This window comes from Centrocercus urophasianus, unplaced genomic scaffold (genome assembly GCF_019232065.1).
Source record: "Centrocercus urophasianus isolate 14NV4802_14NV808 unplaced genomic scaffold, USGS_Curo_1.0 seq_21, whole genome shotgun sequence".
Taxonomy (NCBI): domain Eukaryota; kingdom Metazoa; phylum Chordata; class Aves; order Galliformes; family Phasianidae; genus Centrocercus; species Centrocercus urophasianus.
In genome coordinates this window covers 10220294-10232782 of record NW_024884767.1, presented here as the reverse complement: position 1 = coordinate 10232782, position 12489 = coordinate 10220294, and the positions used below count along the sequence as shown (strand labels likewise).

Genomic DNA, 12489 nt, shown 5'->3' with positions numbered 1-12489 from the left:
TCCAGCTCTCAGCTCGCAAATAAGCATTTACACAACCTGGGGGAAGATCTCCTTGAGAGCAGCCCTGCAGAGAAGGGGGTCCTGGAGGATGAGAAGCTGGACATGAGCCAGTGTGTGCTTGCAGCCCAGAAAGCCAACTGTGTTCTGGGCTGCATTAAAAGAGGGGAGGTCAGCAGGGAGAGGGAGGTGATCGTCCCCCTCTACTCGGCTCTTGTGAGGCCCCATCTGCAGCACTGTGTCCAGGCCTGGAACCCCCAATACAGGAAGGATGTAGAGCTCTTGGAGCGGGTCAGAGGAGGGCACTGAGATGATCAGAGGGCTGGAGCACCTCTCCCATGAAGAAATGTTGAGGGAACTGGGATTGTTCAGCTTGGAGAAGAGAAGGCTGCCGGGAGACCTCATTGTGGCCTTCCAGTGCTTGAAGAGAGCTTATAAACAGGAAGGGAAATGGCTATTTACGAGACTGCAGAGTGATAGGACAAGGGGAAATGGTTTTAAACTGAGACAGGGGAGGTTTAGGTTAGATATTAGGAGGAAGTTTTTCCCACAGAGGGTGGTGACACACTGGAACAGGTTGCCCAAGGAGGCTGTGGATGCCCCATCCCTGGAGGCATTCAAGGCCAGGCTGGATGTGGCTCTGGGCAGCCTGCTCTGGTGGTTGGCAACCCTGCACATAGCAAAGGGGTTGAAATTAGATGATCATTTTCGACCCAGGCCATTCTATGATTCTATGGTTTACATACTTCTATGGAATCCGGTATGTGAAAACTGAAGGAATATATGACTATTCACAAGTACAAGGTAGCTCTCCTTGTCATCCAGAATAGCGAAAAGCAAATTCTACCTCTAGTGTGCAAGAATTCTTAACTCTACTTCAATGTAGGTTCAAAATTGCTACACATTACAGTGTTTAGTGGATTGCTCTTTTACAAAGGTAGTTATGAAATTTACAGAAGAAAGTCAACTGAAGAGCTTTTACGGAGAGTCTTAAACGATGGTGGGACACAGGTCCCTGGCTCTGCCTGTATATTCTTTCCCTTTTGCCTTGCAAAAGCATTCATTATTTTGCAATACTTCTGATGTGGAAGATTTAGCATTTGCTGAAGATTAACATCAATATTAACAGATATACAGACATTCTGTTGGTTTCTCAGAAGCAGCCTGTTAGACAGCTCTCCTAGCATGGATGTGCAACTCGGCTTCATCAGGAAGACTTCTTCCAAATTTCAAAGCTGACTAAAGGCATGGGAGATTTCCCACTAACTTCACCAAGCACTGAACCACACTGCACATGCTCACTCCAAAATGAGTGAAGGTATGGGAGAGAAACACTTCTTTTAGTTTTTTACAACCATGCCTTTTAGCACATAGCAACAGAATGGACAGTGAGCAATTAACAGACAAGGCAGTGTAGGCCTTGGGATATTTATTTTTTATTTTCAAAAGCAGCAACTGAAGAAAGGGCTAGGGAGGCAAATAAAATAAAATAAAATAAAATAAAAAAAAAAAAAAAAAACAGCCAAGAAGCAACAGTACAGTGATTTTTAACAAAGAGCACAGCAGTATTGCCTAAAACTGGCAAAGCACTTCTATGTGTGCACCTACTCTATTTCTGCTGGAAGTGTAGGCTGGTACTCCAAAGTGCTCTGTGTGTACTTTGGTGCAAAGCTGACTTAGATGCTAATCAAGTCCTATAAGCATTTTTGCATCTACTCAGGCCTTGAGCTGGCGTGCCAACCTGATGCACACCTGACAGTGTTGCTGCCACAACACGATGTCTGGGTGTTAAGACTGGAGAACAAAAGAGGAAGAGAGTTTTTCCTCTCAGAATACCCAATAACCAAAGCATGACTATATGTACACATTTGTCCCACCTCAGCCTTTTTCCTGTACATAGCGTTGGAAGCACTCCAGGAAATCATTAACAAGCTTGGTTGGAAGCAGAAATTGGGCCTATGCATCCATGTGTGAAAAAAGTAAAATGGCTTTATAAGACTACATCAAAGTCAGAAAACAGAAGAAAGACATTAAAATAAACAAAGGGAAGAGTAATGTAAAGTACTAACTAAGTAATGTATAATATGAGCCAAAAAGAACACATAGAAGGAGAGAAAATGAAGAAAAATGAAACGGCAGGAAGTACTGATTACATGTTAACGAAAAGAATGATGTTTTCTCTTTTCTGCAACAGCCTCAAAGTACAACAAGAAAGTAAATGACAATACATAGCCCTGATAACTTAAAAGAAAAAGGACATACACATGTTGAACGCATTTAAAAATAATTTCGTCTAACGTGAATGGAAGGACCTTGCTGTGCAACTCCGAAAGCAAGCTAACAGCATGGGATGTTCAGAAGTAAATGAAAGGACATCTATAGTCACGTCAAGAGGAAAAAATTAACAGTAACTGAACAGTGGCAATGTTGCAAGTCTCATAACTAGAATTTTGAACACATCTACCTACAGATTACCTGCACAGGAACAGTAACAAGGTTAGCAAGTACTTGACTTCACACCAGCACCTGTGGATCCAAAAGACCATAAAATCCACTGTTTGTATAGAACGGCATTCTCATATCCAAATGGGAAAATGACTACTTGAAAGAAAAGCAGGAGAAATGACTGTCTGCATGGTGTCCCATCAACACAGCCACATCTAAATTACTGCCATGTGCTAGTTATACCGTGTAAGAGTTTCCTTGTCTCTGCAAGGGGGGAAGAAAGACAGCATTTCTAGAAGTGCCTACAATGCTTCATTGGCAGGCAAGTGATTTTGCCATTCTGAAAACTTCACCCAAAGTGCAGACACAAAGGGTTTGTCAACTCTACTGAAACTCACTGCCTTGTCCGAAATGGCATTTGCAGTCCACATCACAATGCAGTGCAGTGGTGAAAGCTCAGCTTGATAGATACGGCATACTCTGAAACCATACAAGGGGGAAATACATACAGTGAAAACCTACCACAAAAACAAAATGAAAACCCAATTTTCATGGATCCTCTGCAGCATCTAATGTGTTTCAGATACCTAAAAAAGGAAAACTGAGGTTTTTTCAGAAAGGAAAAGAAAATAAAGGTTCTGATCCAGTTACATAAACTTACTTGGCAATAAAGTGATATTTTAGTTATTTGTAAGTATTTTCAGAATTATCAGTAACCATGAACACAACAGTAAAATGGACAAAAACAAGACAACTGCAGCAAACAAACAAACAAAAAAAAACAAATAAGAACACAACTTAGAATAAGTCTATGCAGCAGACAATGACCAACTGTTGAGAAATGAAAGAAAAATTGCCTATTTAAGAAAAGAAATCCAACCATTGCTTCATTCTTTCAGAGTGAACAAAATTAGATGCAGCTAGATACAATTACTTATATGCTTGTGTACCAGGGAGAGGGATGAAGGGAGAAGCATTGTTCTAAGAGAAGCAACTGTTCAACTACACTGGAAAGCATGTTTAGTTCAAGATAGAGGCAGATAAAAATGAGGACATCTTGTTTTCCTAGTAAACTCACATGGAAACATCAAAGACAAAAGAGATCAGCTTCCGAGAGATAAATGAAACTGCAGAAAGTAATGTCTGAAATAGAATGTGTAACTAAGTAAGATAACTCTATGGGGGAAAAAAATTGTTGCATAACAATATAGGCCTAAGACATTATAGATCTGTGAAGTCCTCAGCAGACCAAAAAGAATATACTTGCAATGTTATTTAATTTATTCTGAATTAATTCACACTAAGGAAGATTTCTATGAAAGAAGACAGAGAAATTCCAAGGAATTAAGAAAAACAGTAGACATATGGAAATGTATTTGTGAAAAACCACATCAAGATGCAAAACAAAACAAAAAAAAAATCAGCAAAACCACAAAACATATGTTTAAAAGCAAGTAATATCAAACTATTAGTCAAAATTATTTTAAAAGGATTAAATTATGGCTAGTAGGTTCAGTCTAGAAAAGAGAGGTCTCTGGGTAGACATCATAATAACCTTTCCATACCAAAGCAGGGCTGACAGGAAAGCTGGGGAATGACTCACGAGTGTAGTGATAGGACAATGGGGTAATGGCTTTAAACTGAAAGAGGACATATTTAGATTAGATATGAGGAAGAAATTCTTCACTATGAGGGTGGTGAGGCACTGAAACAGGTTGCCCAGAGAAGTTGTGGATCCAATCCTGGAAGTGTTTGAGGTTGGGTTGGATGTAGCTTTCAGCAACCTGGTCTATAGGGAGGTGTTCCTGTCCATGGCAGAAAGATTGGAACTAGATTAAGGTCTCTTCCAACCCAAGACATTATGAAGGCTAAGAGTGAAGCTCATAAGATTTAAGAACGAAGTTCCTTCTGAAACATAATGCTACTCAGAATTACTGACTCCAGGAATGGTAGGAAAGAATACAGTCATGAATGGCAACAGCTTGAAAAGTGGGAAGGTGACAAAGTAAAGTGTCATACAAAGATTGTCAAGACTACACACATTTGTTCACTTTATGCCATACAGCACTGACCTGGAAGGAAGAATATGTGGGAGGGTGAAATGTTCTGGCAATACATTAACTGAGGGGAGAGGAAGACAGAACAAGATTCAGAGGGATGCATAAAAATATTCATGAGGAGGCTTAGGCAATCTACTGCTAAGGAAGTCTTGTACCTAGATTAATTTGTTGTTCGTTTACAAACAGAGTATGAACCTAATTCTGATTTTTACCAAAAAACCTTTACACTGCCGGGATGTTATGAATGAGATTGAGAGGAAACAAAATTTGTAACCTTATTCACATACATGGAAGCAAACACTAATCACAAGGGAAAGAGAAGAACCCACTTAATATTCTAGATATGTATTTTAAGCATTTAAAATGTTAAAAATGCCTTGTCAGAGGAATTTATTTCAGTACTACATGTAAAAGCCTCTTTTGGGTCACTATGGACTATCTTTTGCATTTAAGAGAAAAATAAGTATATGTCTATGCTTAAGAAAAGATATATGGACTACATTGTCTTTCTCACTCAGAAAAGACAAGAAACTATAACCATGCTTCTTTAATTTTGCATTGTCCTTTATGCACACACCTATATTTGAATGGGACCAAGAAAGGATATATATATATATATAGCGTATATATATATCCTGTATACTCTTTCTATATATATACACACTCTACATATATACATATATATATATATATATAAACACTATGCAGCTTCTTGTGCTACTATCAGAATCATTTAGAAGGGACAAGAGTTTGACCTAAGAAGAAGAAAATAAAGAATTTTATCTTAGGAACTCCTTCACATAGGCAGACTCTTATGGAGTCTATTGAAGAACCTTGAAGTTTCACAGCTGAGGTCAAGAAGAAAGTGATTATAATACTCTGTGTAATAAGACGCAAAGAAAAAAAGGTAGGAATTATATACAATTTATGAAGAAAGAATGCAATCAATTAAATAAGCTATACCATATTCCTTCCTTCAAACAAGGGACTAGTTCAAGAGCTTCACGTCATACATAATCAAAAACATTACTTAACACTTGATTCTTTAGAGAAGTAATTAATATCCACATTAATGTATATAAATACCTGAAGGGAAGGTGCAAGGAAGTTGGAGCTGGGCTCTTTTCAGTGATGTCCAGTGACAGGATGAGAGGCAATAGGCACAAGCTGAAACACAGGAGGTTTTGTCTGAACATCAGGAAGCACATCTTTACTGTGCGGGTGACTGAGCAATGGCACAGGTTGCCCAGAGAAGTTGTAGTCTTCCTCCTTGGAGATATTCAAAAGCCATCTGGACAAGACCCTGGGCCACCTGCTCTAGTTGGCCTTGCTTGAGCAGGGGCGTTGGACCAGATGGCCTCCAGAGGTCCCTTTCAATCTCAATCAGTCTGTGTCATTCTGATTTTGAATTTCCAACACTACCGGTTCCTACTAACATCCTCAAGGATAACGGGAAAGGCACATCATGGCCACAAACACTGCCTGAATTCTTACTATATTCAATCAGTGCTTTGATTTGGAAAGATCCATTCTAGGTGTCAAGAAACCCTCCATCATACAGCTATTTAATTTATATTTATCCCTTTTTTTCCACCACCACCAGTAGGATTTATTTCCTGGCTTCATCTCAAGTTTTTCTGCAGGTGATTTGGTCACTTAATAGTCATAAACAAAATCTTCTTAAAGCCTGTGTTGCTTTGGTGGCTGATCAACCAATTTTAAATGTCCTAAACAATAGTGCCAAGTAACTATAGTGTACAAACCCACCCGTTGCTTTCCATTACAATATAGAGATGATCTATGTGTTCCGTGCATTGTTTTCCTGCTGTGGGTGTTCATGTTCTTCCATGTCTGTTTATCCACTGCCGTTTGTTTTAAGTAAGAATATTGCAGGCTGAGACTGTTGCCATCCAAAAAGTTCAAGTTACTTGCCACTTTTCAACTCTATATTCTTATCAAGCATTATTAAAAAAATAAAATGCCATAATCTAAGTATAAGGTGGCACTTAAGACCAAGACTTCTGTCTACCAATCAAACACTGGGATCTTCATGTGTTTACCAATTTCCAAAAAGAAATAAACTGAAAAGTTTTCTAGCTGTTCCTTACACTGTTGAGATAAATTACATCTCATAAATGGAAGTGCTCTAAGAGAAGAAAGGAGTACAGATCAAGTCCAATACCCAACTCCACACAGTGCAACCCACATTAAACCACTGCAAACTTCTTTAATAGCAATAGAGTTGTGCTCATGACAACTTTGCTGGGGACCCTGTTCCGCCTCCTGCTTACAGTCTAATACCCAACTCAGCTCTCCCCTGACACAGCTCCATGATGTTCCCTCAGGCCCAGTCACTGACAGAGCGAGCAGAGCTTAGTGCTACCTTCCATTCCCCGTGCGGAACTTCAGTCACCATGGGTCCTCCCCTCAGCCTTGTATTCTATGGGCTGAACAAACCAAGCAACCCCAGTCGCTTCTCATACATCTTGCCCTCCTCACCATCTTCATAGCTCTCCTTTGGACACCCTTTAGTAGTTAAGGTGTCCTTAAATTGTGACACCAAAAACTGAACACAGTACTCAAGGTCAAGCCACACAAGCACCGAGTAGAGTGGGACAATCTCTTTTGACCAGATAGCTATACCATGCTTAATGCACCCCAAAATATGGTTGGCCCTTTTGGCTGGCTGCCATAGGCATTAACTCGTACTGAGCTTGCTGTCAACAGAACATCACATACCACTCTCTGCAGGGCTGCACTCCAACCATTTGTCCTGCAATGTATTTATAATCAAAGATTGCCCCATCCCAAGTGCACAATTTAGCACTTGCACTTTTTAAATTGCCTAGCACAGTAATTTATCAATATCTTTCTGCAGGCATTCTTACCCTCAAGAGAGTCAATAGCACCTCCTAATTTAGCATTACCTGTAAACATACTCAATGTCCACTCATCTTTTTGCCCAAGTCGCTCATAAAAACAGGCCTTAAATCTGCCCTCAGGAACATGCTAGCAACTGGCTGTTATACCATTTACTGCAACTAGGGGAGTAACCTTGTCATGAAAGGATACCAAATTTATAAGGCCTACTTTTCCCATCACAAACGTGTTGCATTCAGTGTAAGTATTAATACAAGAAACTGCTATCATCTAAATGCTTTCCTGTAGCTTAAAATGAAGAGGGGAAAAAGTTCAGTCCCATCAAGTGCTACATTTTTGCACTCTGCTTCAAAACTGATCCTATTATTACAGTGAAGATACATAGGAGCTGATGATCCATTCAAGACTTGAATGTTTGACTTCTTTGACAAATTGCTGCTAAACTCAAGCTCCAACTTTACGTAATATATGTATCTCATATATTTTTATAAAATAAATACTCTGGAGAGATCATATTAAAATCACAGAGCTTGGCAAGTTCTAGAATGTTCTGGAGACTAATACAAATTAGCATTACTACTGCTGCCAACATAAGACCTCATCTCTATCCCATATCTGAGTGATCTCAGATCACTGCAGGCAGCATTTTCAAACATTCCTGCTGAAACATAGTAATGATGTTCCTTAAAGAAAAAATAAAAGCAGCAATTTGAATGTCAAACCTTCTGCTGCCAACTATGTTGATGCCAAAACATAAGCCCATTTCAAAACAGCTAAAATGAACAAAGAAATTCTGCCTCTCTGTCAAGCATCAAATCCCTCAAGCAGGCTTTAGATCAACAGAAAACAACTGGAGTCTCAGTAGACTGAGAGAATATCAGTTTGCTTACACATTAAGGCTACCAACATGTAGGAATGATAGCTTGAAGAAATGCTCTTTTGCACAGCGGTGGTCAAGTCATACCACATATCCCTTCAGAGCAATAGCATCCTATTTATTCTGCAGGGACAGGACACAAGAGTGTCACCTACCACTTCATCCTCTATGCTAAGCACAAGAATCAGAATGAAGAAAAAAAGAAAAACCTCGTGAAACAAATACAAGGATCTACGTATGTATCTTGCTTTTTCCTGTATGTACAAAGGGGTCCATTTCTATGACTAACATGAATAAATCTAAGAGATGCTTATTCCTTCATTAATTACTCAAATCCATTCAAACAACTTACTCCATCTTCTCTCCATCCTAGGTAAGTCTTTCAGTATCACATCAATTCTATCACAGTGGACTGGCCAAATCCATTCAAAGACAGGCAGCAACCTTCTTCACGCAGCTGTCTGGTTCTTGTTTCCATCCATTAAATCTAAATACAGTCTTTATACAAAAAGATAAGGGCTAGAACGGAGCACAACAAACAGCAAGTTGACACTCCCCACTAAACACACTTGATGACAGCACAAGCATCTGCTACAGAACTTCTCAATATGCTGCATGAAAACTATGCAGCCAAAAAAACTATACACTAGTGGAAGAAAGCTGCTTAGAACAAGGACGTAACCATTATCCTAAATCCTTGAAATAGGGGGGACTTTGTTTGGTAAACTTGGATGTGAACAAGCCCTTTACTTATTCCACCAGTCCTTGTCAGTCTGATGCAGGAGAAAAGCTCCTGTGTGATTCCACATTTGATAATTAGTTTAATGCTGATCACAAGAAAAAAGACAAACGAACAAGTGCTTGAAAGTTTTAACAAGCATTGGCAAGCATTGTGGCCACTGAGAATACCCCTAAAAGAGTAACTATGAGGAGAGAGAATAAACCAGCTCTTGGTCAGATGAAGAAAGAACATGGCTGGAAAAAGAACAAGGCTGCAGGAAAGAAACATTAATCTGATAATTAACAGAGAAGATGGGCATGCAGTGCTACTAACACATTGCACAAAACCAGGGAAAAAGGCAGAACAGGGAAACATCCCTGCAACCTTGACCATAACTACACAAATACAAGCATCTTTTCAGCAGTATGCAGACCACCATTTTGCATATTTAACATGGATGCTATTCTTCCAACTTTTCTTGCAATTAAATAGTTTAGGCACTAAAGTTTTGTGTGAAGTCACTGAAGTTACTGCAGGCTGGCCACCTCCCCAAACAACAGGCAAGTAGAAGGATCTCAAATGTCAAAGGAGTAGAATCCAACCTCCCTAATTTCAAAACAAAATTCCACAAATCTCAGCCTACATACAAAGGGAAGGCCATTCTGAACTAAGATAAGGCTTCCAGGATGTAAGGATTCTAACATGCTGTAATTTCCTCTAACAGTGGTAGCCATAAAACAATAAGACACAATAGCAACAACACAGAAACAGCAACAAAGCTGAAGAGGGACTTTCTGCCCTGGTTAGGAGGCTAGAAAAACAACCCTTATGAAATGAAACACTGCACATGAATATATAACTGCAAGGCCATATAAACTAAGGTATGGATTAAAAAAAAATTATATATTTATTAATATACGCACACATACACACATAAGGGGTAGCATGTGTAAGGATAAGTAAAGTTTGCTTCTTCTTTGAGATGGAAGAGGAAGCTGAGTGGTTCTAGACTCAGTGGACCACTGTAATGGTCATTGGTACCAGCTGAGAGAATTTTCTTGAAAAGCCTCCTTGCTTCCTCACATATCTCCTCTCATTCCAGTAGTACATTAAATTGTTTCAGGAAACCTATTCAAGGTGCTCAGCACCCCTCAGGATTTCATCTGACAAACAGCACAGGAAACATACATCCTGATTACCCATTACCTATTTTGGAAAAGTGTACAAGAATAGGAAGGGATTTATAGTTCTTATACAACAGTCCCAGAGACACTACTTAGTCAAGCAGTTTTGTACCCTACTTAGCTCCATCAAAGCTACCAGATAGACTTCTATTCCAGTCTCTAAGTGAAGCAGTTTTTTCCAATGGCAAAGCCTAAAGTTCAGAAGAAGCTTTAACAGTGCAATAGGTGTTCCACTTAGCAATTTTCAAAGCATTTGATCCTTCAAGTAATTCAATTTGATGAAACTACTGGCATAGCATGCACCAGGAAACTAAAAACATCTTCTAGCTCAGACCTTGCATGTATGCTGGTATCAGTGACAGATACTGTTTGGTTTGCATTACTGTGAAAAGTGACTACTGAATTTCAAGGGTACACATAAAGTGTGCTGCTTTCTACATTTCAAAAGCTGGTTACTACTGAAAAGGAATGGTCTGATACAAAGGCAGCATGACTGAGAAGATACCAGAAGCCACATCCACAACTTTTACATGCCATTTCTGCAACTCAATATTCTTCATCAGTAAAACTAAAAACCTATTATTTTGATCTACTGCACACAGTCATAATGCAAACAAATTTACAAGGCTTCAAATCTGCTAGCCACATGAACATAGAGAAGTTCTGTGCTCTACAAAGTAGCTAGGCCAAAGAGTTTTGTTGTTTCTTTTATAAAAATAAAGATATACTCAAAAAAGCAATAGTATTTGCAAGGTCAGTTTAGGGCAACTCTTCTACATATTCCCAAAAGCTACTGCTAGGCATGAAGTGACAACATGAAACAATTTATCAATCTGTAGAATCATTCTGGTTCAGGAGAACTGGCTACACTCATGGATTTCTCTCGTTTTTACAAGGTAGGCAGGCAGTCCACCATCTCCGCAGCTCTTGACATGCATAACCTCAGTATTCACATAAACTGTGCCCATATGTGCTTTCTCCTTAGGGACGATTACATTGCAGATAACATTTGCTACTCTGCTTTCTTAAACAATTTTTGTGTTTGCCTTGCTTTCTCTTCTTCCTTACTGAAACTGATAGTAGTCTCTTAATATGATTTGTCAATGCAGACACTGAAACTACACTGCCTTGCACTCAAGTCAACAGAACAGAGCTGACTCTTCACAGCACAGTACTGGAAACCCTTATCTGTGAGATACACTGTCCCACAACATGACAGTACCATTAATAATTCTATATAGCTCTTCTGGGCAGAGAGTAACATGAATATAATCTCGTTCTCAAAAAGAGCATGAAAGAACACACAAATAGGCCTTATTAGGTGATTTACTCAATCTTTCTCCCAACAGTTTGCAGTTTTTCAATTTATATCTAATTTTTACTCCCTTAGATTGCAAAACTGTAAAGCCACATGTCACTGTAAAGAGCAGACATGTAAGTAAATCCAAACAAAAAAGCCAACCATACAACTGCAAGTAGTCAGATCATAGCTAACCTTTTTTTTCCTCTCTCTCTCTCTCTTTTCTTTTTTTTTCCTAAAGAGGAAAAATACCTATGAATTATTAGGGGAGCAGAAGAAAAATTTACCCCAACAGCAACAGTTTCAACAATGATTGGATACCACAAACCATTCAGTGCCACTACACTATTCAAGAACAGAGAGAACTTGCACTAGTGGTCAACATTTGCTGCATTTGCTGATCTTCCATGGCATTTATTTAAAAGAAAAAAAAAGAAAAAAAAAATAATTGACTGTTTTACATCTACCTAGATTAGGACACAATGTAAACTGGGTATCTTACATATAAAGAAATAACTACACAACATGCGGAACACTAGATGGGATACAAAAAGCAGTATCTTCCAACAGTGCCCCGTTAGGAAAGCTTTCACAGGTGATACAACTGAGATAGACACAGACACCTTTTTATACTACTGCCTTGAGAAAAGCATATAAGTGGCTGTTAGAGTTTCTAATGACAGTGTTGTCCAAAACATCTAGGATATAAGCACTTCAAATACGCTTACTGCTACCAACAGAGAACTAAGGTAAAGAAATTGAAATATATTTGCATCTTCTAATAAATGAATCAATCTGACAAAATCTAAAATTAAATTAAAAAAAAAAAAAAAAAAAAAGGATTGTCCTGAGAAAGACACTTTGGCAAACAAATTTTTTATCTTATCCCAGAACAGCTCCATTCAGACATGGACTCTGCTTTTACAATTTGATTCCCTTTCCCTTTTTTATCTCATTAAACGACGAGTTCTGCTTTCTCTTCAAATCTCTGCAAGCCATCCTGCTCCGTTTCTTACTTCAACTAC

At 38.9% G+C, this 12489-nt stretch overlaps 1 protein-coding gene across 4 annotated transcripts in view; it reads right to left on the bottom strand.

Moving 5' to 3' along the window:
• ZNF462 (zinc finger protein 462) overlaps positions 1-12489 on the bottom strand; it is an 89452-nt gene that overhangs the window by 18789 nt on the left and 58174 nt on the right. For 2 of the 4 annotated variants that reach the window (XM_042823014.1, XM_042823015.1), the window contains exon 8: positions 5589-5669. The exons of the other annotated variants lie outside the window; for them this stretch is intronic. In XM_042823014.1, coding sequence (XP_042678948.1) covers positions 5589-5669 — 81 coding nt within the window. The remainder of the gene's footprint in view (positions 1-5588; positions 5670-12489) is intronic. 4 annotated transcript variants of the gene reach the window in all.